The sequence below is a fragment of the Oryctolagus cuniculus genome, chromosome 7 (assembly GCF_964237555.1).
Source record: "Oryctolagus cuniculus chromosome 7, mOryCun1.1, whole genome shotgun sequence".
Taxonomy (NCBI): Eukaryota; Metazoa; Chordata; class Mammalia; order Lagomorpha; family Leporidae; genus Oryctolagus; species Oryctolagus cuniculus.
Genome location: NC_091438.1, coordinates 155836491 through 155864120, shown reverse-complemented (window position 1 = coordinate 155864120; position 27630 = coordinate 155836491). Strand labels below are relative to the sequence as shown.

The window sequence follows — 27630 nt, the reverse complement described above, 5'->3', positions numbered from 1 at the left end:
CTGGCTCCTGCCATCGGATCAGCGCGGTGCGCCGGCCGCAGCGCGCCGGCCGCGGCGGCCATTGGAGGGTGAACCAACGGCAAAAGGAAGACCTTTCTCTCTGTCTCTCTCTCTCACTGTCCACTCTGCCTGTCAAAAAAAAAAAAAAAAAGAGACATCAGTAGAAAATGAAATAAAATAAAGTCACGTGAATCCAAGAAACAGATTCAAATGCTCCATGGGACAGGAAGCAGCGTTCCATTGTGCTGGTATGGAGGCAATGCAAACTGAAACAACACTGCAATATAAGTTTAAAAACTCAGACTATTCCAATTCAGACACAATGATTAATACCCAGTGTTGGCGGGAGGACTGGAAGCAATCGGTTTTGTTACACTTAGAGTTGGGATGCGAATGGATACAACTTTTCTGGGATAATGTGTTCATATGGATCAAAAGCCTGAAAACAATTTTATTTTTGACCCACCAGTTTTCTACAGAAGTGATTGGGTCTTGTCCAAAGATAGGAAAATCAGACAATCTTGGTTTCTAACAATAATTCGGAATTTGGGTACTAAATGACAGCACAGACAAGCAAGGGAGCAACAGAGTATTCTACAGGCGCTGAAAGTTAGGTCATAGGATTTAGTGTATTGGCTTGGAAGAGTGACAGAGAAGGTTACAAGGAATATGTTCCCTGGGCTCCTATGGAAATACACGCACACACCCATGTGCATACCATAAATGCACCTGCACACACACGTGCAGACCTGGGTGGATCCAGCCTTTTAATAAAGAAAGAGATCCCACCCACTGGTTCACTCCTCAAATGCACACCAAGGCTGGGCCATGGCTGGACCAAAGTCAGGAGCCGATAACTTTATCTGGGTTTCCAATATGGGTGCAGGAACCCAGTTTCTGGACTCATCCCCCCACCCCGCGCCTCCCAGGGTCTATGTTAGCAGGAAACTGGAGTTAGGAGTTGGAGCTGGGAATCGAATCCTGGAAGTCCCATGTGGGATGCAGCAGGCAACTCTACTGCTCCCAGATCCAGATGTTGTGGGACTGAAATGTGCACGGTTTGGGGGAATTTCTTCTAGAAGAATATGTAAAATTATTCATCCGATTTAGATTAAAAGGCAAAAATACATTTAGGACAAGAAGCCATAGCAAATTACGCGTCTGAAAAAGCCAAACTTACTACAGGTGTCACAAAAGTCCTGAGTCTCTTATGACCCTGAGCACAGTTTTGTGTTGCCGGCGAGGGACCTGCAGCTTGAGCTCTGTCAGCGTGGAGGAGTCCCAGTGAGGACTCGGCGCGTGCGCCTTGCTCGGATGATTGGAACAACTGTGCTTGGGGGTGGGCACTGGTGTGGTGGCTGAGACACCACGAGGAACACCAAATCCCATGTCAGAGTGCCCAGATCTGAGTCCTGCTCTTCACTCCAGCTTCCGGCTAATGCACATCCTGGGAGGTGGTAGATGATGGCCCAGGTGTGCGGGCCCCTACCACCTGCATGGAGACCCGGATGGAGCCTGGGCCTACTCCAGCCATTGCAGGCATTTGGGGAGTGAACCAGAGGGCGGGAGCTCCCCCCACCCTCTGCCTCTCAAATAATAAATAAATAAACAAACGTTGACTAGCAGCCCCAGCGTAGCTCCGTAACCCAGCTGCCGACCGTGCAATGCACTGGGAGTTCCCGCCTGGCAGAGCTTCTCTCGGCAGGGACTGGGTGGCAGACAGGGCAACCACGTGTGCTTTTCTTTGGCACAGCACGAAATAAGGGGCCTGAGAACAGCCTCGCTTCAACATCAGGCCTCTCCACAACTTCCGCTTAGGAGTTTTCCCACCTTGGGGAAGTTGCTTAACTTCAGTGAGGCTCAGTTTCCTTATCCATAAAATGGGTATAAGAATTGGATCTGGGGGCTGGCACTGTGTTGCAGCAGGCTAAGCAGTGGCCTGTGGTACTAGTGTCCCATATGGGCGCCAGTTCATGTCCCGGCTGCTCCACTTCCCATCCAGCTCCCTGCTAATGAGCCTGGGAAAGCAGCAGAAGGAAGCCCAAGTGCTTGGGCCCCTGTATCCACGTGGGAGACCCAGAGGAAGATCCCGGTTCCTGGCTCAGTCCTGGCCCACACAGCCATTTGGGGAGTGGCCATGAGCAGGGAGCTGGGTCAGAAGTGGAGCAGCCGGGTCATGAACTGGTGCCCATATGAGACACTGGCATCGCAGGCAGAGGCTTTACCCACTATGCCACAGTGCCGGCTCCCTGGTGGGGAGCTCTAAGGAGTGAGTGCATGGAGCCAGGCTGTGACCGAGCAGTGGTCACCGTCCGTGAAGTCCACGTGGCATGGGGGCAGTGGGGTGAGTCGGGGAGGTGGCAGCTGGTCACCAGGCATCTGGATCAACCATGGTGCCGGCCCGGGAGGAGGTCAGCCGGCCGGAAACCGAGTCAAGGGTGACGAGGCCTGTTTCTGGCCGCAACCGCTCGGACCTGTACTCGGCATGGCTGCTGAGCTGACCCACGATCACAGGAAATCACAGCACATTAAGACCCGCAGAGCGCTGGCACAGTGCCGGGCACGGAGCGGGGACCCCGGCTTTGCTCTACAGACGGGGAGGCAGGGAGCAGACAAGGCACAAATCCCCAACCTCACCGTGAGCCTCGTGGGCCCAGGTTGGGAAGGCCCCCCCTTCTGCCCTGCGCCGTGGTCCCTCCTCTTAAACGATGTTGGGGGCGCTGCCCAGCCCCAGGGTCCCGGTCAGCACCTTCACGGGGACAGAGTCCTGCGTCCTGTGCCCAGGGGACAGCAGCCAAAAGGAGCAGGAGAATGAAGCTCGCGTTAGGCTTTGGGGTTGCGGGGACCTCCAGAGCCTGGCGCTGTCACCCAGCGCAGTGGCCGCACGCAGCGCGCCTGCACCATGCCCTCCCACAGCAGCTCCGTCTTCCGGAAGCTCCCCTCCGAGCCTGGGGCAGGGCTCTGCACCCCTCGGAAGACCTTCCCTCCAGAGAGAGGGAGTGGGAGAGAGTGTGGACCCTCTGCAGCCACGCCTGGGGAGCCTGCAGCCAGGAAGTGGCCGTGGTGGTCTCACGCACATCCTGGCACACATCCCGCAGCCTCCCAAAGTAGGGGGGATGTTGACTTCCTGTGTGTCCCCAGGGGACAGGAGGGGTTGGAGAACACGCGGAGCAGTCTCGGTCGTGCCCTCGGACCTCCCTCACACGTCCACACGCACCATGTTCGTGCTAGTGCTTCAGATGCGCCGTGGCCCAGCTTGGGGGGGTGGGTGCTACCCTTATTATCCCCATTTCACAGATTTGGAAACGGAGGCTTGGAAATGTAGCTTGCTCACGATCAGAATGCTGGCATTTGGCTGAAGCAGGACTTGGGTCCAAGCGATCCTAACTTGGGGTTTCTCAACCTCAGCACCGTCAATGCATTGCACTGGGGAACTCTTTGCTGTAGCACGTTTAGCAATGTCCCTGGCACGGGTCCCCGGGATGTCACCACCACCCCCTGCCTTCGCTGAGCGTGACAGACGGAATTGTTTCGGGATGTGTGGCCAGATGTCTCCTGAGAGGTACAATCTCTCATCTGAGCAACACAGCCTTGCTGCCAGACCCGGCAGGTGGGTGAGGTGGTAGATGCCATTGCCAGGAGGGCTGGAAGGAATGCCAACCTCTGACCTGACCTGGAAAGGCGGGGAGCTCAGTTGTCCAGCCTCACAGTGAAGAGAACAGAGCCTGTTTTTCCACCCTGCACTGGACAGGGCCTCGCTTCGTACCTGCCGAGGGCCCAAGCCTGACCCAGCCCCGGGGACAAGCGAGTCTAGAGTCCCGCCCTCACGGAGACAGTTGTCTACAGGCGGCCGTCGAGCAGGTGCAGCCTGCGGTACCGCAGGTGATGATACACAGAGAAGAGTAAGTGGGAGTGTGGGAGGGGAGCACAGGCATGCAGGGGTGGGGGCACAGTTTTAAATAAGGTGGCCATGGTAGCCTCCTGGAGGAGGTGACATGTCACCCAAGATCTGTGGGAGGGGAGGGATGGAGTCTGGGGGGAGACTGCTGCACCGAGGCCAGCATGTGCAAAGGCCCTGGGACCGCCTCAGTAGGCTCAGGAACAGCAAATGTCGTCGGAGCGGATATAAGGGGGTGAGTGGTGAGGTCCAAGGGCAGGTGGGGGTGGTCGAGTTTGTGACATCCAAGGTGACATGGTGGCTTACCCATGGGCGTCTCCAGCAAAGCCAGGATTTAAGCCAGAGCTTTGGAAGTCTCTCTTGGGCTAAGCTGTACAAGCAACTTTCTCTGGGGCCGGACCTTGACCTAGAACCACAGCGTCACCTGAGTCCGTGACTCACGTGGGCTGGGCCAATGTTTTCAGGAGGCAGGGAAGAGGGGAGGGTGGGTGGTGATGTATAAGTGAGCAGAGCCGCCGCGGCTGGGCTGCTGCACACAGCTCCCGCTCCGCCTCCTGTGGGCAGCGGCAGCATGGTGAGTCTGGCCCTGCTCTTGCTCGTGGCCGTGTGTGTGCTGTCCTCAGGGGTGTGGCTCTGGGCCATCTGCACCCACTTCCTCAGGCAAGATGTCCCGGCGGGTATCGGCCACCCCGTGAAAATGCGGGTTCTCTCTTGTCTTACACAGCTGGTGATAACCTGGGTGAGTATTGCACGTTACCCACGGCTTGAGGAGGGAGCTGAGAAAATCAGGCACGTGCAGGTTCCAGGGAGCGGGCACAGACAGGGGCCGCCGCCGCGCAGGGGGACGGCGCGTGCTCGGACAGAGTAACCCTTTTAATACAGCTCTCAGCCTCTTCCGACGCTGGCCGAGCTGCTGTCCGCAAACCTCAGAGCCTGGTTCGCTTTTTTTCCCAGTCAACAGCTGGGCCCCCTGCCCTGGCACCTGTCTCCCTTTGTCCCTCTGGGCCCCCTGTGGAGCAGGAAGGAGTTTCCCAATCTCTGAGCTCCAGGGGCCACCCGTCCACCGGCCAGAGCCAGCGAGCGCCAACACAAACAGGTCACAAAGCCATCAGCACAGAGGCACCAAGCGGCCGGATACAACTTCACAAATATCTTGGCGCCTTTGGGAGATGGAGAAGTGTTTGCGTGTCGCAGTCTGATTCTGCCTGCTGTTGTCAGCGTGTGGCATCCGGGAGCAGTCACCGCGGGAACCGTGTAGATGCCGACTTGGTGGCCCTTCTGCAGGGCATTGGCAGGAACGGAACACGGGAAAGCTTTCTTTCCTTCAAGTTTCGTACATAACGGGGAAGCAAGTGCCAGGGTCTCCCCTCCTGGGCTTCTTCCCTCCCGGGTGAGATGTGATGTTGAAAAAGTGACGTTGGGCCCTGGGGTTCCTCCGGCCCAAAGAGGCTGCGGTCCAGGTTCCCGATCGCAGCGACTCAACTTCCGCATCTGCAGAATGGGAACACACATCAGGGCCTTTTGTGGGGGTGCTGTGGGGGAAGCTGTGCTGGGAGCACCTGCCAGGCCCTCCACACGCTTAGCCGCTGGTACTGTGTGTTGGCTGTTTTCTGCAAAGAGGGGTTGTGCACCTACTGTGTGCCACACACCAGTTCTGGGATCCAGAGACACAAACAGGTCAGCCGTTAGGAGTTTGGGGTCTTGCTGTGTGGGGATGGGGAGACAGCTGGTAAACCAGCAAACCATGCAGAGGCGAACCCTAAGAGGGAAGTGCACGGGGGCAGTGGCTACAGCAGGGCTTCTTCCCCGGGCTTCCCTGAGCCGGTGGGGGACAGAATGCAAGGGGCCCATGGATTTGGATGGGGTCGCAATGGCCCTACGTTCGCCACCAAGGTGTGACAGGAATGTAGCGTTTCCTCCCGTAGTGGATAAAGACCAGAGCAGCCTCCACGGCAGAGCTGCAGCCCGATGGCAAGAGGGCCAGCCACTGCGGTCACTCCACCACTGTAGCTGCTGCGACAAACCACAGCCTCCCACTCCTTAGAAACAAGGTAGTGGGCTGGCGCCGCGGCTCACTAGGTTAATCTTCCACCTGCGGTGCCAGCACCCCGGGTTCTAGTCCCAGTTGCTCCTCTTCCAGGCCAGCTCTCTGCTGTGGCCTGGGAAGGCAGTGGAAGATGGCCCAGTGCTTGGGCCCTGCACCCGCATGGGAGACCAGGAGGAAGCACCTGGCTCCTGGCTTTGGATCGGTGCAGTGCGCCAGCTGCAACGGGCCTGCAGTAGCGGCCACTTGGGGGGTGAACCAACGGAAAAAGGAAGACCTTTCTCTCTGTCTCTCTCTCTCACTCTCACTGTCTAACTCTGCCTGTAAAAAAAAAAAAAAGGTAGTATGCGGGGTCTTCTAAAACTTCAGACAAGTGCACGTATATGAAAAAGCTAAGCATGGACTTCAATCTTTTGGCACAGAAATAAACCTATCTTTTCCTTCTATTTTTCCATTAACTTTTTTTTAAAGATTTATTTAATTTATTTGAAAGACAGAGTTACAGAGAGTCATAGAGAGAGAGAGAGAGAGGTCTTCTTCCACTGGTTCACTCCCCAATGGCTGCAATGACCAGGGTTGGGCCAGGCTGAAGCCAGGAGCCAGGAGCTTCTTCCGGGTCTCCCACGTGGGTGCAGGGGCCCAAGCACTTGCACCGTCCTCTGCTGTTTTCCCAGGCGCATTAGCAGGGAGTTGGGTTGGAAGTGGAATAGCCAGGACTCGAACCGACACCCATGTGGGATGCCGATGCTGGAGGCCACTAACTCTCAGGAGCACCTTCATATGAAGGTGGCCCGTAGGGCTTGCTCGTTGATGTGCACAGAGGTAGCAAATATATTATGACATCCCACATTCACTTGAACAGTTTGATGACTATTAAGTAAAATTGCCTTCCTTCTGGCCAAAGTGGTTGTGGCACAGCAACGGCCTGTGAACTCCTGGAAAGAGGCCCCGGGGGGAAGGCGCCTTTATTTGGTGTTGTGTATGGTGCAAACTCTCAGGCACGTCCCAGAGAAGGTGGAGAGTCTGCCGGCCCTGAGCTGTCGGCTGGAGCCAAGCTTTGTTTCATTTGTGCCCCACCCTTCCCTACCTTTCTAGTTTCTTTCTTTCTCTCTCCCTTTCTTTCTTTCTTTCTTTCTTTCTTTCTTTCTTTCTTTCTTTCTTTCTTTCTTTCTTTCTTTCTATTAAAGATGTGTTTGGTTTTTTTGAAAGGCAGAATGAGAAAGATAGATAGATAGAGATCTTCCATCCTCTGGTTCACTCCCCAAATGTCAGAAACAGCCGGGTCTGCGTCAAGATGCAGCCAGGAGCCAGGGCTCCGCCCCGGTCTCCCACGCGGGTGCAGGGCCCCAGCCCTTGGGCCGTTTTCCACTGCCTTCCCAGGCCACAGCAGGGAGCCGGATCAGGAGTGGAGCAGCCGGGACTCCAAACGCTCTCCCATGTGGGATGCCGTGTCGCAGCAGCAGCTCAATCCGCTGTGCCACAACACCGTCCCCACGGCCCCAGTTGCTTAGACAGCGCGTCCTGGGCACTGCATTACTTTATTCTCAAATATTTTAGTAGGGACTCCCTCCCCCACCCCCCACTTTTTTCTTTTTTTTTTTTCTTTTTTTAATTTTTGACAGGCAGAGTGGATAGTGAGAGAGAGAGACAGACAGAAAGGTCTTCCTTTGCCGTTGGTTCACCCTCCAATGGCCGCCACGGCCGGCGCGCTGCGGCCGGCGCACCGCGCTGATCCGATGGCAGGAGCCAGGTGCTTCTCCTGGTCTCCCATGGGGTGCAGGGCCCAAGCACTTGGGCCAACCTCCACTGTACTCCCTGGCCACAGCAGAGAGCTGGCCTGGAAGAGGGGCAACCGGGACAGAATCTGGCACCCCGACCCGGACTAGAACCCGGTGTGCTGGTGCTGCAAGGCAGAGGATTAGCCTAGTGAGCCGCGGCGCCGGCCACCCCCACTTTTTTCTAAGCATGGCCACAAAAGCCTAGGGATGGCCAGGTGGGCTGGGGTGGCCCAGGGAGACTGTGGGAAGTCATCGTGTCCAGGCCCAGTGGAGTGGGAGCCTCAGAGGGACCGGGGTGCTCCGGGGAGGGGGATTTCTGGGGGAACCAGAAGCCGGAGTTATCCTGGCTGGGGTTGAAGACACCAGACGGAGAGGGTTGAGAGGGACTGGCAGGCCTGAGGCCACGTAGCACCTGAGTGGGGTTGGATTTTACTGCAAGTGTGAGGGGGCACCCACTCAGGAGGCGGAGCAGGGCTGGGCCCAACCTGACTGTAATTCCCTAAGCTGAGCTCTCTTGCCACCTGCTGAGGCTAGGGGTGGCCACCAGACCCCAGGGACCTGCAGACCCCTGGGCAGAGACCCTTGACGCGTTTTCTCGTCTCTCTCTAACAGGGCTTGGTTTTTGAGAAGCTGGGGATCTGTTCGATGCCCCAGTTTGTCCGTTTCATACACGACCTGAGGGTGCCAAAGAAGGACCCGGATGTCCTGGTCACGGATCTCCGCTTCGGGACCATCCGGGCGAAGCTGTACCAGCCCAAGGCATCGTCCAGCACCCCCAGGCCCGGCGTTGTGTTCTACCATGGTGGCGGCACCATCATGGGGAGCTTGAGTAAGTGCCCTGTCCACAGACCTCCCAAAGGAACGTGACATGCTGAATCAAGGGTTTAAAACAATGTCAGGGCCAGCGCTGCGATGCTCGGGTAAAGCCACCGACTGCAAAGCCGGCATTGCTCATGGGCACCAGTTCCTGTCCCAGCTGCCGAGACACTGGCATCCCATATGGGAGTGCCTGTTGGAGTCCTGGCTGCTCCACTTCCAATCCAGCTCCCTGCTGACAACCTAGGAAAGCAGCGGAGGATGGCCCAAGTGCTTGGGCCCCTGCACCCACGTGGGAGACCCGGAAGAAGCTCCTGGCTCCTGGCTTCAGGCTGGCTCAGCCCTGGCCATTGCAGCCATTTGGGGAGTGAGCCAGGGATGGAAGATCTGTGTGTGTGTGTGTGTGTGTGTGTGTGTGTCTATCTGTCTGTCTATCTGCCAGTCTCTCTGTTTTTCTCTCTGTAATTCTGACTTTCAAGTAAATAAATATCTTTAAAAAAAAAAAAAAAAAAAGAAAGTCATCATCCCAGGACCAGGAACACTGGTACATTTAGTGTGTCCCAGAGTGCTCACTCTCTCTCTCTCTCTCTCTCTCTCTCACACACACACACACACATACACCAGGGTACTTCAATAAGGTTCCTCTAAAACTGGATTTAAAAGCTAAGCTTAGGGTAAGCGTTTTGCCTGGGGGTTAGTAACTCACACCGAGTCTCTGGCTCTGGCTCCTGGTCCCAGCTGCCTGCTGGTGCAGACCCCGGGAGGCAGTGTGGGTTCCTGCCGCCCATGTGGGAGAGCTGACTTGTGTCCCTGGTTCCCAGCTTTGGCCCCAGCCAGCCCTGGTGTGGAGGGCATTTCAGGAATGAACCAGTAGATGGAAGCTGTCTCGCAAATATGTTTTAAGAAATGTTTTTGCCGGCGCCGCAGCTCACTAGGCTAATCCTCTGCCTTGCGGCGCCGGCACACTGGGTTCTGGTCCTGGTCGGGGCGCCGGATTCTGTCCCGATTGCCCCTCTTCCAGGCCAGCTCTCTGCTGTGGCCAGGGAGTGCAGTGGAGGATGGCCCAAGTGCTTGGTCCCTGCACCCCATGGGAGACCAGGAGAAGCACCTGGCTCCTGCCATCTGATCAGCGCAGTGCGCCGGCCGCGGCGGTCATTGGAGAGTGAACCAATGGCAAAGGAAGACCTTTCTCTCTGTCTCTCTCTCTCACTGTCCACTCTGCCTGTCAAAAAAAATTGTTTTTAAGGGTAAATTTGGTTTGTTACAAAAAAAAATTTGAGAGAGAGACAGAGAAAGGTCTTCCTTCCATTGGTTCACCCCCCAAATGGCCGCTACGGCCGGTGCACTGTGCCGATCTGAAGCCAGGAGCCAGGTGCTTCTCCTGGTCTCCCATGCAGGTGCAGGGCCCAAGCACTTGGGCCATCCTCCACTGCCTTCCCCGGGCCACAGCAGAGAGCTGGACTGGAAGGGGAGCAACCGGGACAGAATCCAGCGCCCCAACTGGGACTAGAACCCAGGGTGCCGGCACTGCAGGCGGAAGATTAGCCAAGTGAGCCGCGGCACTGGCCAGGATTTATTTATTCCTTTGAAAGTCAGAGTTTTAGAGAGAGAAGGAGAGACACAGAGAGATCTTCCATTGGCTGGTCCACGCTCCAGATGGCTGCAATGGCCAGGGCTGGGTCAAGGCTAAAGCCAGGAGCCAGGAGCCTCATCCAGGTCTCCCAACACTTGGGCCATCTTCAGCCGCTTTTTCCAGGCCATTAGCAGGAAGCTAGATTGGAAGTGGAGCAGCCAGGGCACAAACCAGCGGCCATATGGGGTGCTAGTGTTGCAGGTTTTAGCTGCTACACCAGAACGCCGGCCCTGGTGAAAAATATTTTGAAATTCATGCATATGAGAGATCTTCAAAAAGTTCATGGGGACAGGCGTTTTGGTGCAGGAGTTCTCCTGGGACGCCTGAGCCCCATATTGGAGTGCATCCCATATTCAAGTCCCTACTCTGCTGTTGACTCCAGCGTCTCAGCTTCTGGGAGGCAGCAGGTGACGGCTCAAGTCCTGGGGACCCTGCTGCCCACTTGGATGGAGTTCCAGGCTCCTGGCTTTGGCCTGGCTCAGCCCAATCTATGGTAAGCACTGGGGGGTGAACCAGTAGATGGAAGATCTCTCTCCGTCTCTCTCTGTCCACCTTTCAAGCAAAATGAAAATAACACCCAAAAAGTTCATGAAAAGCTCTGTATCAATCTCAACATTTTTAGCATCAAAAAAACCTTCTTTTCATCAACTTCGCGAAGCGTACACACACATATGTGGGAAATGTGCATTTATCGAGATGAAATTCACAGAAATGAAAATCAGCTGTTTCAAGGTATCATTCAGTGGCTTTCAGCACGTTGCACACCCACCCCCGCCCTGCTACTGAGTTGCAAATAAGGATATCGTCAATGAAACACCTCATTGTTCACACCCGGTGTGGCCTGAGACAGACCGAAGACGTGGGGAGAACGCATGAGGAGAAACTCAGAAGTGAGGCGGTTGTCCTAGGTTTTCCCTATGAGAGAGTGGGACGTGGTGTCTTGGATTTAGCAGTGCTTCCCAACTTGTGGGGGGCCAGGGTCCCGTCGTGGTGGCTTTGAGAATAAGGGGTTTGGTGGTGTGGTCTCTACCACAAATGATAGTAGCTACCAATATTCAGAAACATGAATAGTTATATTCACAGGACAGGCACGACTATATGAACATTTAAAAAAAAAAAACTTGACAAAGAGTAGGCGTTTAAAAAAATTAATTTATTTATTTGAAAGGCAGAGTTACAGAGAGAGGTAGAGACAGAGAGAGATCTTCCATCCACTGATTCACTGCCTAAATGGCTGCAACAGCCAGGAGCCAGGAGCCAGGAGCTTCCTTTGGGTCTCCCATGCGGGGTGCAGGGGCCCAAGCACTTGGGCCACCCTCCACTGCTTTTCCAGGTGCATTAGTAGCGAGCTGAATCAGAAGTGGAGCAGCTGGGACTTGAACTGGTGCCCATATGGGATGCCAGCATCTTAGTTGGCGGCTTTACCCTCTATGCTACAACAGTGGCTCCAAAGACTCACCTTTTATTATCTAGAAGTTTTTATTTATTTATTTGAAAGGGAGAGAGAGAGAGAGATCTTGCATCTGCTAGTTCACTCCCCAAATGCCCACAACAACCAGCGCTGGGCTGGGCTGAAGCGAGGAGCTCCATCTGGGTGTGGGTACCAGGAACCCAAGGACTTGACCCTCATCTGCTGCCTGCCAGGTTGTGCATTAGCAAGAAGTTCAATCGGACGTGGAGGCGGGACTCGATCCCAGACACCCCAAGGTGGGATGCAGGAGTCCCAAGCAGCAGCTTAACCGGCTGCAGCGTGAAGCCCACCCTGCCGTACGTACACCACTCGTTTAACTCCTCAGCCCCCCTACGATGGAGACATCATCGTTGTCCCCATTAGACAGACAAAGAAATCAAGCCTCAGGCAGGCTAGGCAGTGTGCTGGGCACTATTTTAGCTCAAGCTAAACGGCAGTGAGGGTGGGGTTTGAACTCCGGTCTGCTGAGCCCGGAGCTCCCAACAGAAACCAAACAGCTTCTCAGGCATTTTTCACGATCTGCAGAGTCCGGCAGGGCACGGGTGTCTGGGACAATGTAGCTCAGGCAGCCCCACGGGTGGGAAAGTTGAATTGCTCAAGAGCCAGAGGCTGAGTTGCAGAGCCCAGTGCGGGGAGCGGCCAGGGGCTCTGGCCAGGGGCTGGCGCAGGCTGCTGAAGGGGGCTTCCCAGTGAGCGTGGAAACCTCCTGTCTTCCAGGAACCCACCACGGCGTGTACTCCTATTTGTCCAAGAAGAGTGACGCCGTGGTCCTGGCTGTCGGGTGAGTACCGCGCAGAGTGGGGAGCGGGAAGAGGGCTCGGAAGCTCTGGACGACCAGAAGCCAGAGAGGAGTAGGAGAAGGGAGGCGGGGACCCAGAGGAGGCTGGGAATGGGCGCGTGGGTGGCTTCTGGGCACCCAATTGTTTAGAAGCTGGGAGGGAAGTGGATTTTTAATCAGAGCTTCACTTTGGGAGCGCAGTGGAGTGGAGTGGTTCTTTGCTGAGCGAGACAGTGCTGCCTGTTCCAGACATTTAACTGCTAAATGCCAGAGGTGTCCAGCGCCATCTCCAAGACAACCCCAGCCCTGCCTATCCATTTCCAAGTGCTCCCAAGAGGGAGGTCCCTCCTCCTGGTTGACATCCACCCATGGAATCAAAAACAAACAGACAGACAAGACCAGACCACTCTTTCCTCCTAGCTGATCTCTGAGAGTCACCCACCCACCCCACCCGGAACCTCAAGGAAGGCCACGTGGGCGCTGGTGGAGGAAGACGTGGGCTGGCCCCTCCTGGGCTCCTGGCCTGCTGTTTGATGCCCCTAGTTAGGCTTCTCCTGCAGAGCCATCTAAATGCACAAGGAAACAGCAGCTGCCAAGGTCTCGGGAGGATGCTTCCCGGCTTTTTGGGGAAGACCTAGTTGTGCAGCGTGAAAAGCGAAGGCCTAAATGTAGATGCGAGAGACAGAAAGAGACCTGGACAAAGTCCTCACTTGACAGTTCTCGGTTCCCACACGGTTCCTGCGCTGAGACGGAATCTCACCGCCGCGGTTGGCACTCTGTGCCTTCCTGTCCTGGTCCTGCCAAGCCAAGCGATCATCAGGAGACTCTGCCGGCAAGTCTGCCCCGGCAACTCACGTTCTGAACCCCAAGCCAGCCGGATTTCAGATTTAAATGCATTGCTATTGCAGCACCAGCCCAGGGCCGTCTGGAATGGGGGTGTCGGGATGGAGAGGGCTGCCAGAAGCTTTGTTTGTCCCAGAGGGCATTTGCTTTTTGTCTTTTAAAACAACCTGGTCCGTCTTCCCCATGGTGAGACTTCTCACAAAATCTGGAATCTCTTCAACAATGGAAGAGTGCAGGGCCAGGCTGGCATCTCCACAGAGCAGCGGTCAGGAGTCGGGGTGCCGGGCAGGCTGTCTGCTGGCCTCTGGTGGAAGTTAAGTCTACAAGGTCTCCCCCACAGCATCTGGGGCCATGGCAGGTGGACTAGCCTATTTTTCTATGCTGTAATGAAATACCTGGGGCAGGCTAACTTTATAAAGAAAAGAGGTACATTTAGCTCACCATCTGGGTACTTAAATTCCTCAAGGCACGTGCAGACTCTGGTGAGGACCCTCATCCCACCTGGCTGTATCACCCAAGGCTGATGTGAACGGTGGGCATGGGACGAGAGGGGCCTGTTTCAGAACAGGAAGCCGGAGAGCAGTATGGGGTCAGGCTCAGTTTTGTAGAACAAGCCTCTTGTGAGAACAGGCATCTCTGGGAAACTGCCTTAATCTCTTCTGAGTGTTCAAGGTTCTACATCTCCAAATACCACCACCCTAGACCAAGCGTCCAACACATGAATGCTTTGGGGAACACACTAAGATCATATCCAAACTATAGGAGCAGAAGTCACTAGAATCAAAATATAAGCAAGCCTGGAACTGTTCATGAAATCATAAAACAGGAAGTAGAACAGATGCGAGGCAGAGAGGCAACACCAGGTGGCTCAGGTAGATGGGGCAGGTGTAGGTGATACCAAGGTCATTGGCCAACAGGCGGCTGGCAGGGCTCTTGTACCCACAGCTGGTCCCTCAGCAGGTGATTGCGCCACAGGGAATTAGCCTGTGTGCTAATGATGAAGACTTCATGTCTTCTTCCGTCTGGCGTAAGCCTCACCTCTAACTCCACCTGCTCAAGTGTCAGAAAAGGCGGCTGATGGAAGACATGTAGGCGCAGAGATCCTGCACACGCATAGCTGCGACTCTGCTGGGCTGGTGAGTATCAATTGTGTTGCTGACTTCCCTTGTAGATACCGAAAGTCACCCAAGTACAAGTTCCCGGTCATGGTGAGAGACTGCATGGCGGCCACCGTCCAGTTCCTGAAGACCCTGAACGCGTACGGCGTGGACCCAGCACGAGTCGTGGTCGGTGGTGACAGCGTGGGAGGGGGCGTGGCAACGGTGGTTTGTCAGACCTTCCTCAACCGTCCGGATCTGCCCCGGATTCGGGCTCAGGTTCTGATCTACCCTGCCCTCCAAGCCCTGGACTTCCAGTCCCCTTCCTTTCAGCAGAACGAGAAAATCCCCCTGCTCACGTGGCATTTGGCTTTCTACTGTCTGTGCTGCTACATGGATATCAACCCTTCCTGGCAGAGCGCCCTCAAGAAGGGCGCCCATCTACCTGCCAAAGTCTGGGCGAAGTATGACAAGTGGGTGGGCGCAGAAAACATCCCGGAGCGGTTTAAGAAGAGAGGCTACCAGCCCGTGCCCCGGGCGCCCCTGAACGAAGATGCTTACCTGGAGACCAGGGTCCTCCTCAATTTGATGTGCTCGCCCCTGATCGCCGAGGACAGCGTCATGTCTCAGCTCCCGGAAGCCTGCATCGTGAGCTGTGAGTATGATCTTCTGCGGGACCACTCCCTGCTGTACAAGAAGAGGTTGGAAGACCTGGGGGTGCCGGTGACTTGGCATCACATGGACGATGGTTTCCACGGAGTGCTCAACACCATCGACCTGGGCTTGTTGCACTTCCCATGCTCCAAGAGAATCCTGAATCTCGTGGTCCATTTTATCCGGGGGTTGTGACCCTCCTCCTCCTCCTGGGCTGGAGCCACACCACTGTCCCATCCCCCACGGGGCTTCCTGTTGCTGATCTGGGTGATGCTGAATGGGGCTAAAGAGGGAGACGGCGGTGAGGTCTCCTTCCTGGGGCAGGTTCTGGAATCATACATTGCGAGCCCTTCCTGGTGTCTGGGGGAGAGCCCCAGGGGACAGGTTTGGGGCATGGGGCTGGGGCTTTCTGTTTGTGTTCACCGCTGGGGAAATTGGAACCTACAATTTTTGGTGGCCATTTGTGAGATGGAGTCAGCACATAAGAGTTACTCACAGCCTCTCTGAGCTACATAGAGTTCTGGCTGGGGAGGCTGATCCAGATGGTGCGTGGCACGCATGCCTGGCCACCGTGTGCAGTTTCCCTGTGGCCCAGAAGGTGGAGGTGGAGTGCTGATGTTCTAGGCTGCTGGGTGGTGGAGAAATGCGTTCCAGCTCTTCCTCTGGGGTCCCAGTGACACTGCTCCTGCTGTTGCCCAGCCTCTGGGCTCCGAGTTCTGATGGCCTGGACTGGAAGAGCTGGGACAGACTGGCTAGGCTTCCCATGCTAGTTGGCCCCCTAGAGGAAGATGAACACCCAGAACTGCCTGACAGGGTTGCTGTGGAGCCCGTGGAGTCAAAATTGAGCTTCCAACCCAGGGCCCTGAAACAAGAGTCTAAGAGTTAAAGGACAGGGGGCAGCAGGGAAGCCGAGGCCAGGGGCAGGGACCCATGAAAGCCGAGCCTAACCCAACTCACCCGTGTCCATTGCGGGATGGCAGGAGAGGACCAAAGGGACATATTGTTAGGGATCGTTTCTGTTTTAAGACAAGCTGGCCTAAATCAGACAGACAGTATTGGGGCTCGTGTAGCAATGACCGTCAGGGGTAAGCCAGGCAAGAATTGATGCGTGAACTCGAGCAGTGCCAGTGGCTGCCATTTCTTCTCTCTGCTCTGTCAGCGCCTGGTGTTGACCTTCCTCTTCACCTCTCCATGCGGTGGTGGCCTTGGGCAGCTTTATGCTTATGTTGCCCCAGGGTCAAGTTCATTCTTATCCAGTTGCTTCATTTGCAACAGTTCTAGCAAAACTCTCCTTGCAACTCAATGGCTCTATTGGTTTTCAGACTGGTATGGCTAGTTGTCAAAATCAAGAGAACAGAATGTTCCCGCTGACCAGGACTAGGTCCTATCGAAGCCTGGGTGAGTCAGCCGCCTCTGATGGGCGGACTGAGTGTGGGGAAGGCAGCCAGCACCTCTCTGATGGAGGGTACTGGACGCTGGAGAGCATGGTCCCTCCAAGCGGAGGGGCAGGAGAAAGGCTGGAAGCCTGGAGTGGTGACTGGTGATGGAGGAAGGTTTTTGCTTTAAGATTTATTTATTTGGAAGAGTGAGAGAGAGAGATCTTCCATCTGCTGGTTCACTCCCTAAAAGGCTGCAACAGCAGGAGCTGAGCTGATCCAAAGCCAGGATCCAGGAGTTTCTTCTGGGTCTCCCACGTGGGTGCAGGGGCCCAAGCACTTGGGCCATCTTCTACTGCTTTCCCAGGCACATTAGCAGGGAGCTAAATTGGAAGTGGAGCAGCTGGGACTGAACCGGCGCCCACATGAGATGCTGGTGCTGCAGGCTGAGGCTTTAACCCGCTGAGCCACAGATCCCCCTGGAGGAAGGTTTCCATGGAGAGCTCCGCGTCGTTGACTTTCGCTTCCTGCACTTCCCTTGCTCCGTGGGAATCCTGCCTGCGTGGCCCATTTGATAAAGGAAGGGGCTGTGACTCTGCTTCCCTCTTACCGGATCTTCACCACCATCCAGTCCTCCACCGGGCTCTCTGATGTCCCAGCCCTCTGGAATATGGCTTTTGCTGTCTCACCTCTGCCGCAGGAGGCGGGTGGAGGGACATGAGCTGGCCTGCTGTGGGGTGCTGAGGCATTGGGAGCCCTGGACGCCTGTGCCCAGTGCAGATGAACGGGCTGCACTTTAAGGGGCGAAGGCGCCTGTGCAGGGCTCCTTCCTTCTGCAGGTGGTGGGAGAGGCAAAGCCCTCCGGCCCCAGTGGCTCACAGGCTCCTCTGGTTGCCTTTCAGCATTTTGTTGCTGTCCTGCCTGCAACCCATCCATGAGGAATGAAAAAGAGAGGGGGCGAATGTCCCCTAAGGGCCATCTCCATGGGAGCTGCTACCTCTTGTGTTCCTTGCATGAACCCTACATGCTGGGTATTCTTAAACCCACTGTACAGATGAGGAACCACAACTCATGTTAATAACACCCAGGTCCTGTCTTTCCAGTAGAGCTCAAGGCCAGCTGCTTCTATAGATTTCCCAAGGCCTGCTCCTGTCCACGCTCCACCGCAAACCCTATTTGCCTGGCAAAAACTCTGTGATGTCCCATGAGCCATTAGTCCAGCATTATCGCTCTCTTTTCTCTCTCTCTCTCTCTCTCTCTTTCTTTCTTTCTGACAGGCAGAGTGGACAGTGAGAGAGAGAGAGAGACAGAGAGAAAGGTCTTCCTTTGCCGTTGGTTCACCCTCCAATGGCCACCGTGGCCAGCACGCTGATCCGAAGCCAGGAGCCAAGTGCTTCCCCTGGTCTCCCATGGGATGCAGGGCCCAAGCACTTGGGCCATCCTCCACTGCACTCCCTGGTCACAGCAGAGAGCTGGACTGGAAGAGGGGCAACTGGGACAGAACCGGAGCCCCAACCAGGACTAGAACCTGGTGTGCCAGTGCCGCAGGCGGATTAGCCTAGTGAGCCGCGGCGCTGGCCTATTGCTCTCTTTTTTCTTTCTTGTTCTTTTTTTTTTTTTTTTTAAGATTTACTTGCAAAGCAGTTACAGGGGAGAGAGAGAAAGAGCGAGAGTAAGTAAGCGAGAGAGATCTTCAATCTGTCTTCTGGCTCACTCCCCAAATGGCCACAACGGCCAGGGCTGGGCCAGGCTGAAGCCAGGAGCCAGGAGCTCCAGCCAGGACTCCCACGCAGCACTTGGCCACCTTCTCCTGCTTTTCTAAGCACATTAGCAGGGAGCTGGATCGTAAGTAGAGCAGCAGGACTTGAACTGGCGCCCATGTGGGATGCCGGCCTCGCAGGAGTTGGCTTAACCAACTGTGCCACAGCCCTGGCCCCTCTTTTTCTTCTTGTCTCTGGGGATTAAGATGACGCCATTGCCAAGCCACGTGATCTTATTTCAGTCGATTCCTATCCAGGTAGTGGTCAGCTACTGTCTGAGCTGAGTCAGGTTGAAAAACTCAAGGCATTTTTATTCTCTGGTTTCCTTTGCTCTCTTGGCTGTAGCTCTCTGAGTCTGACCAGTGTCAAAAGTGGCCACTGGGGGTCCCTGCAGGAACTCACGGTGGAGGTGCCCCGCTGCCTGTGCCCAGGGCAGGTAGACATCCCCACTCCCTCCAAGCCAGATGCTCTGGGACTGTGTCCTCGGGCAGATCTGCCAGTTAGCTTGGGACAGGGCCGTCTGATAGAGAACGGTGAGTTGCTTTCTGGAGTCAGTAGGCAGCTGAGAACAGGTGCTGGGGCAAATTGCAAATTAGCAAAATGAGTCTGCCACTCCTCACCTACTTCCGTTTCAGGGTCTGTCCCAGATCCGCCTTGCCCCCACCCAGGGCCCCTCTGCCTTTCGGACCCCAAACCTGCCTCTCCTCCCCTGCACTCTCTGCTCAGAGTGGCTGCCTGCTCCCTCTCTGGTCCGTGCGCTGGAACAGTCGGGCTGTGCTGCAGTAAGTGGGGCCACAGTCCCAGCAGCTCGTGACCATGGAGGTCCCTTTCTTGCTCGCATGACGTCCGCAAGTCAGCCGCAGGTCTGCTTCCACCTACGCCTGCTCCGGGCCTGGGACTGATGGAGCAGCTTCTGTTGGAAATATCCCCAGCCTGTGGCCAAGGGAAGTAGAACAAGGCAAACCGTAGTCTCTCCAGCCCGCTGCTCACCAGTCACGGACACGACGGTCACACGGCCACAGCATGGACGTTGAAGGGGTACAGGAGCAGTTTCACAGCTGACCATGCACTCACGCATGGCAGTTCCACTTCCGGTCTGTCTTCTGCAAATTTAATTTTCAATCGCCTAAATGATGCTCAAATTTATTCTTTTAGGCTGAGCCTCTGTCGGCCAGCCATGAGGCTGAGGTCCCTCCCGACCTCCCGCCTCGCACCCTGGTCCCTTTTCACTGATTGTATCCGCAGCTCCCTCTTATTTGCCTGGCGGGGTGGTGTGCCAGCCCTATTGTAAGCCTGCTTCTGTGCGTGCGCATCCACAGATAGGCACCCCTGAAAACGCAGGCTGTTGTTCTGTGGGACGACTTTGCCACATGTTCTTACATCAAAGAGATTGGTCCATACCTGTTGTTGTGCAACTCGACTTGTTTATTTTTTTTCCCTCTCAATGATATATCTTAGAAGTGGAGTGCCCGGGGAAAACATTTTTATCCTACCCTCTGTAGCTATTGCGGAGTAGCCCAGGCTATGGCCCTAGTACAGTGTTTGGGTGACGGACACCTCTGGTCTGTTTCTAATTTTTCGCTGTAACAAACATTTTGGCACACACTTCCTTCTGCGTGGGGGATTCTCTGGGAGGGATTTAAGGTGGAGAAGTGTTGGCTGGGTGCATTCTAGCTGTAGATGACATCAGGACGCCTGTCTCCCCCTCCTTCCTTCAGCAGGTCTCAGTTCAGGAGGGAAGTCAGATGGTGACAACCAACCCTCAATCAGCAGGAGAATGGACGGCTTTGGCAGTTTGTGGGGTGGGATAGGGCGGGCTGGCAAGTCTGTGTGTTCCTTAACTCCAACGACACATTCTTGAGCCTTGGCCTCTAACATCCTTGCCTCTAACAAAGCAGAGGATGCCGTTGCCAGCAAAGTGGCTCCCCGTTCCACGGGCTGCCAGGCTGGCCCTGCTCCCTGGCCAGAATTCCCTGCTGCAGCACTGCCTTTGCAAGGTTCTGAGGTGCAATCAGATAAGGCAGTGCCTGGGGTTCAGTTTCCAGGCATCAGTCGAGTCCTGGAGAAAGCTCTCCAGGGTCTACTCCACCCCCACGAAACGTGAAACCCCACCTGCGGCATCACGGAAGGACTCATCCGTTCATTTGAAGGTGAAGACGCCGGTCCTGGGGTTAGCAGGCTGCTCTGGATGCGGGAATTCTCTAATGAAAGAGAATCCACAATGACTTCCTGGGGATTTTTCTGCTCCGATTTTCCACGTCCACTCCTCTCGTGCAGGAAAGGGAATACATTTTGTTACTAGCAAAGAGCCTGCGTTGGGCACAAAGAGAAGCAAGATGGAACCGTTATTGACTCCTGATCTGTGACATGGTCCTAGATGCTGTATAGGTGACATCTCATTGCATTCTCATCATTGTCCCGGTGTCCAGCGCCAAGTCAGAAGAATGAGGACCAGGTTTCGTTTAACCTGTCGACAGATGAGAGGGCAGCAAACCTCAGTGTCTCAAGGACTCCCGCTCTGCTGGGTGACGGTGGTTGGGGGCTTAAGCTTATAAAGGGGCTACAAGGGAGGGGGTGTTGTGATGGTAAAATCGCAAAAGAGCTTCAGGCCTGTCACTGTGTCGATGACAGTGCTTTCCTCCTCTGTTCCTTGAGGGAGGTGCACAGCTGAGGAAACCAGACCCAGCCCGAGCAGGTCCTCCTGCTTTGCAAAGGAGCTGAGATAAGGAATGAGGCGATGTGCGCCTTGGGACGCGGTGTGCAGCCCGCCCGCAGGCCAGCCCTGAAACATCAGCTTTCCGGCTTTACAGCGAAGCAGGCAAAACTGTTGGCCTATGTTCTTTTCTTCCTGGTTACGTCACCCGCTAAAGCCCATGATCCGTACTCCCAGTTTATAAGTTGGGAAACCAAGGCTCACTTGGCCTGGGAACTTGGTTAAAGTTAAGTGGCAGCTAAGTGGTAGAACTGGAATTTGAAGCCAAGTTGGTCTTTGTTCCAGATTCAACACCCTCCAAACACTTTTGTCCTTTGCAATAACCTGAAGCTGATTGGCAGTCTCCAAGCCGTGTTTCCAGGTCATATTGGATCAAGAGGGGGAAGTCAATTAATTATTCACCCCTTGGGTCTCATCTCAGACATCGCCTTCTCCGGAAAGCCTCCCTACCCCAGGCAGGTCAGATTCTCCTCCTACGGCTCGCGTTGAGGTTTGCATTGTGTACTGCCATTTCTCTGTCGTAGGGCTGAGCGCATTGTATTGTGAACACACAACAACCGAGAACATGGAGCTTGGATTGAATTAAAGAATGCCCCCGATTTCTAGTGTTTGCAGGTTCTTGGAAAAGCTGACAGCAAATATGTCCGCAGGAGGGTTATATCTAGTCTTAGAATTGTGTTTGCAAATAATTTTTGAAATGCCAGCCATGTAAGAAGAAAAGAGCTAGCAACAAGAACCCACAGAAATGAGTTTTAAAAAGATCCACAGGGCCGGCGCCGTGGCTCACTAGGGCTAATCCTCCATCTAGCGGCGCCGGCACACCGGGTTCTAGTCCTGGTCAGGGCGCCGGATTCTGTCCCGGTTGCCCCTCTTCCAGGCCGGCTCTCTGCTGTGGCCAGGGAGTGCAGTGGAGGATGGCCCAAGTGCTTGGGTACTGCATCCCATGGGAGACCAGGAGAAGCACCTGGCTCCTGCCATTGGATCAGCACGGTGCACCAGCCACAGCGTGCCAGCTGTGGCGGCCATTGAAGGGTGAACCAATGGCAAAAGGAAGACCTTTCTCTCTGTCTCTCTCTCTCTCACTGCCACTCTGTCTGTCAAAAAAAAAAAAAAAAAAATCTACGGGAGCTGGTATTATAGTGTGTGTGTTGAGTTGCTGCTATGATGCTGGTATCTCATACTGGAGTGCTAGTTTGAGTCCCGGCTGCTCCACTTCCAATCCAGCTACCTGCTAATGCCCCTGGGACTACAACTGAAATGGCCCAAGTGCGTGGGCCCCTGCTACTCACCTGGGAAACCAGGATGGAGTTCCTGGCTCCTGGCTTCAGCCTAGCCCAGCACCAGGTGTTGTGGCCATTTAGGGAGTGAATCAGAAGATGAAAAATCCCTCTCTCTCTCTCGCTCTCTGTCTGTCTGTCTCTTTTTGTTACTCTGCCTTTCAATTAAATAAATATTTAAAAATAAAAAATATCCACAGACGAGAATAAATCTGCTTACTATGCTTAAGAAAGTAGAATCTAAATTTGAAAATTACAGAGTTAAACACTGGTAGTTTGAAAACTCAGTAGATAAAATATTAAAAATTAGAATCGCCAAAAGTGGCACGATATTTTATATGTAAGCATTTATACATGAGATGAAGAGAAATTATTTTTTTAAATGTATTTGAAAAAGAGAGAGAGAAAGAGGTCTTACATCTTCTGGTTCATTCCCCAAATGGCCACAACTACTGGGGCTGAGCCAGGCTGAAGCCAGAAGCCAGGAGTCAGGATTCAGGAACCAGGAACTCCTTATAGGTTCCCCTATGGGTACAGGGGCCCAAACACTTGGGCCATCCTCCACTGATTTCCCAGGCCATCAGCAGGGAGCTGGATCAGCAATGGAGAAGCCAGAACCCAAACTGGCGCCCTTATGGGATGCCAACATTGCAGGCCATGGCTTTACCTGTTATGCCACCCCAATGCTGGCTCCAAACAGAAATTCTAAAACTGAAACATGAAATTAAAAATTCAACAGATGGGTGTGATTTCACGAGACACACCTGAAGAAAAGTGTGTGAACTGGAATTAAGTAACAAGAAAGTTTTCTGAATCAAGCGTGAAGAGACAAACGGACAAAAATGTAGAAGGGGAAAGAGGCAGGAAGGATTCCAGGACAAGGTGTAGCAGACAGGTAACTGGTACACAGCAGAGAAGGAAAAACAAAGGAGGTAATCAGAGGTATTGCAGAGGCAATAATAAGCAATTAATACCCAAGAATGCCCCAAATAATTGAAAGATGTTTATCCACAGGTCCCAGAAACCTTACTCAAGCAGTACAAAGCAATTTAGTCCTAGACACATTAGAACGAAACTGAGCCAAAAGGCAAAGAGAAACTCTTAAAAACAAATGGAACGGGGGCCGGCACTGTGGCGTAGTGGGTAAAGCCGCTGCCTGCTTTTGCCGGCATTCCATATGACCGCTGCTTTGAGTCCTCTCTGCTGTGGCCTGGGAAAGCGGTAGAAAATGGCCCTAGTCCTTGGGTCCCTGCACCAGCGTGGGAGACCCGGAGGAAGGTCCTGGCTCCTGGCTTTGGATTGGCGCAGCTCCAGCTGTTGCAGCCATTGGGGAGTGAACAAGCAGATGGAAGACCTCTCTCTCTCTCTCTCTCTCTCTCTCTCTGCCTCTCCTTCTCTCTCTATGTAACTCTTTCAAATAAATAAATAAATCTTAAAAAAAAAACCAAATGTAACAAAACAAAACCCCAACCATCTAAAAAGAATTAATAAGACTGGGGCCGGCACTGTGGCACAGCTGGCACAGCCACAGCCCCCAGTGCCAGCATCCCATATGGGCGCCAGTTCAAGCCCCAGCTGCTCCACTTCTGATCCAGCTCCCTGCTAACACACCTGGGAAAGCAGAGCAGAAGATGGCCTTGGTCCCCTGCACCCACATGGGAGACCCCGATGAAGCTCCTGGCTCCTAGCTTTGGCCATTGTGGCCATTTGGGGGAGTGAACCAGCAGACGGAAGACCTCTCTCCCTCTGTCTCTCCCTCTGTCTGTCTGTCTGTCTGTAACTCTACCTCTCAAACAAATAAATAAATCTTTAAAAAAATAGATCTCCTATTTTAAAAAAAGAAATAAGACGACTGACAGTTGTCTTCTAAACTCGGGAAACAGTGGAACGTTACCTTCAATGCTAGGATGGATCTGTCAGAGTATGATTCTCCAGTCATTGAAAACCACCTTCAGAAAGAGAGTGGAGATATTTTCGGATAAATCGAAAGGGAAGACGTTTGCAGCAGCAGAGCTTCAAGAAAGGAAATCTGTTCTTCAGAGAAAAAGAAAACGCTCCGAGAGGGAGGCCAGAAACGCAGGTGAAACAAAAAGCAATAAAGCGAGCGATACCTGGGGAAGTCTAAACGCTGACTACACGACAGGAATAAGGACAGTTAGTGTCGAGCAAAACATCCAGGAGAGAGGACTAAGGTACCTAGAGGTCGGGAAGCTGGGATGGTTGGACTGTCTGGGAGAAGGGCAAAGCATCCGTCAGTGACTTGGCTTGGTCATGAATACCTGGTACCGTATGGAGAAACGCCATAGTGATAGAAAATAGTTTAGACCACTATGAGAAGTGTCTAAATAATAGTCCAGGAAATGTAGTCTCACAAGTATAGAGATGTCCCTTGATTTACAGTGAGGTTATGTCTGGATGAACCCATCGTAAGTTCAAAATATCTTAAGTTGAAAATGCACTGGGGCTGACGCTGTGTTATAGGGGGTAAAGCCGTCGCCTGCAGTGCCAGCATCCCATATGGATGCTGGTTCGAGTCCCGGCTGCTCCACTTTCAATCCAGCTCTCTGCTATGACCTGGAAAAGCAGTGGAAGATGGCCCAAATCCTTGGGCCTCTGCCACCCACATGGGAGACCCGGAAGAAGCTCCTGGCTCCTGGCTTTGGATCAGTGCAGCTCTGGATGTTTTGGCCATCTGGGGAGTGAACCATTGGATGGAAGACCTCTCTCTCTCTCTCTCTCTCTCTCTCTCTCTCTCTGCCTCTTTGTAACTCTGCCTTTCAAATAAAACAAATAAACCTTTAAAAAATAAATCTTATAAAAAAAAAGAAATGCATTTAACAGGGGCCACCATTGTGGCACAGTGGGTTGAGCTGCCACCTGCAACAGTGGCATCCCACATGGGAGCCAGTTCAACTTCTGGCTGCTCTGCTTCCGATCCAATTTCCTTTTAATGCACCTGGGAGAGCAGAGGACGATGGCCCAAGTTCTTGATCCCCTCCAACCGCATGGGAGATGTAGATGAAGCTCCTGGCTTCAGCCTGACACAGCCCCAGCCATTGCAGTCATTTGGGGAAGTGAATCAGTGGCTGAAAGATCTCTCTCTCTCTCTCTCTCTCTCTCTCTCTGTCTCTGTCTCTCCCTCTCTTTCTGTAACTCTGCCTTTCAAATAAATAAAACAGATCTTGAAAAAAAAACATAAAATGCATTAGTATGCCTAATGTACCAAACATCGTAGCTTAGCCTAGACTTTCCTATATAATGAGGTGTTGAATATCTCCTGTACTGAGGCAGACGTGGTAGTGCAGCAGGTTAAGCCACGGGGTGGAACGCCCAGATCCCGTATCAGAGCCAGTCTGAGTCCAGCCACTCAAGGCCTGCAGTCAAGCTTCCTGCTAACGTCCCCGGGAGGCAGCGGATGGTGGTCTATGTACTTGGGTCCCTGCCATCCATGTGGGACACCCAGATGGAGTTCCTGGCTCCTGACATGAGCCTGGCCCAGCCCTGGCTTTGCAGACATTTGGGGAGTGAAGCAGTGGATGGAAGACCTCTTTCTCTCCCTCTTTCTGTCACTCTTTCATATAAATAAAGCTTAGAAAATAATTTAAAAAAGCATTGTCGACACAGTACATGTACACAATCTGTTGCACCCTCACCCTCATGTGACCGGCTGTTGAGTGGCAGTCTCTGAACTTCCCAGCTTTGTTTATCTTTTATTTTTTATTTTTATTTCTGACAGGCAGAGTGGACAGTGAGAGAGAGAGAGAGACAGAGAGAAAGGTCTTCCTTTTGCCATTGGTTCACCCTCCAATGGCCGTCGTGGCCGGCGCACCGCGCTGATCCGAAGGCAGGAGCCAGGTGCTTCTCCTGGTCTCCCATGGGGTTCAGGGCCCAAGCACTTGGGCCATCCTCCACTGCACTCCCGGGCCACAGCAGAGAGCTGGCCTGGAAGAGGGGCAACCGGGACAGAATCCGGCACCCCGACCGGGACTAGAACCCGGTGTGCCGGCGCCGCAGGCGGAGGATTAGCCTAGTGAGCCGCGGCGCCGGCCTTGAACTTCCCAGCTTTGTGAGATAGAATTGTGCTGATACCGCCAGCCCCAGAAGATAACAAGATTCAAAGTCTGGTTTCTACCGAAGACATGCTGCATTTACAGCTTCATAAAGCTGGCAACCACAAAGGCAAACCGTGGCAAGTCAAGGACTGTCGAAACAAGAAAAGGCTGGCCAAGGAGCCGTGCCACAGTAGGAGGTGCTCGGCTTCATGGGTAACGCGGCGCAGGTGTAGAGTGAGACGTGTTCATGGAGTGCTTTGCACGTTCTGTAAATCCTTTTCACGTTCTTATTTCTCACTTTTGATGACGCAGTATTTGTCCTGGAAGACTGGATGTGCTTACTGTTTCATCAAAAGATTAGAGATTGAACGTTGAGAAGAAAGACAGGCATGAAGACTGAGAAGAATGAATTAAACATCACCTAAAAAAAAAAAACCTAGAAAAGTAGATGCAAAGAAAATGCAAGGCAATTGATGATGAAGAATAAGTTTTTAGAAGTATTTTTGGGGACCGGGGTTGTGGCGCAATGGGTTAAGTGCCATCTTTGATGCTGGCATCTCACAGTGGAGTTCAAGTCTGCCAGCTGCTCTGCTTCTGATCCAGCTATCTGGTAATGCACCTGGGAAAGCAGCAGCAGATGGCCCGAGTGCCTGGGCCCCTGCACCCACGTGGGAGACCCAGATGGAGCTCGAGGTCCTGGCTTCAGTCTGGCCCAGCCCTGGCTGTTGCAGCCATTTGGGAGTGAACCAGTGGATGGAAGATCTCTCTCTCTCTCTCTCTCTCTCTCTCTCTCTCTGTCACACTGCCCTTCAAATAAACAAAATAAATCTTTTAGAAAAGTGTACTTTAAATATCTTTAAAGTATTTTAGGGAGAAATCCTGAAATTATAATCATCATACAATGGAGCTGATCAACAATGCCATATTTTAGCTCTTTGAAAGTAGAGGGAAGAAAAGGCGTAAGTAGTAACCAGGAATAAATAGGGACTTCAAACAAGCCCCAGAAATCTTTTTTTTTTTATCTTTTATTTAATGAATATAAATTTCCAAAGTACGACTCATGGGTTACAATGACTTCCCCCCCCCATACCGTCCCTCCCACCCACAACCCTCCCCTTTCCCACTCCCTCTCCCCTTCCATTCACATCAAGATTCATTTTCGATTATCTTAATATACAGAAGATCAGCTTAGTATACCTTAAGTAAGGATTTCAACAGTTTGCTCCCACACAGAAACATAAAGTGAAAAATAATAGATGATTTTTTTTTAAATGATGATGAAATCAGATCAGACCTATTGTCATGTTTAATCCCAGTGAGAGTCAAGTTGGGAATTGATAATTTCTTTTTTTTTTTTTTTTTTTTTACAGAAGATCAGTTTAGTGTACATTAAGTAAAGATTTCAATCGTTTGCACCCCCATAGAAACACAAAGTGAAAT

The 27630-nt window shown here is 53.3% G+C and overlaps 1 protein-coding gene across 1 annotated transcript; it reads left to right on the top strand.

Annotated features, from left to right (window-relative positions):
- The first annotated feature begins 4469 nt into the window (after positions 1-4469).
- AADACL3 (arylacetamide deacetylase like 3) lies at positions 4470-26625 on the top strand. Its single transcript, XM_002721511.5, has 4 exons — positions 4470-4637; positions 8333-8549; positions 12358-12421; positions 14433-26625. Exons 1-4 carry the CDS (start codon positions 4470-4472, stop codon positions 15205-15207), a joined length of 1224 nt encoding a protein of 407 aa, XP_002721557.1. The 3' UTR covers positions 15208-26625.
- The last annotated feature ends 1005 nt before the right edge of the window (positions 26626-27630 follow it).

Excerpts from the sequence above, each read along its gene's own strand:
- AADACL3 (XM_002721511.5), top strand. The coding sequence starts at position 4,470 with ATGGTGAGTCTGGCCCTGCTCTTGCTCGTGGCCGTGTGTGTGCTGTCC. Across the intron at positions 4,638-8,332 it reads CACAGCTGGTGATAACCTGG|GGCTTGGTTTTTGAGAAGCT; the intron begins GTGAGTATTGCA and ends TCTCTCTAACAG. Across the intron at positions 12,422-14,432 it reads GCCGTGGTCCTGGCTGTCGG|ATACCGAAAGTCACCCAAGT; the intron begins GTGAGTACCGCG and ends CTTCCCTTGTAG.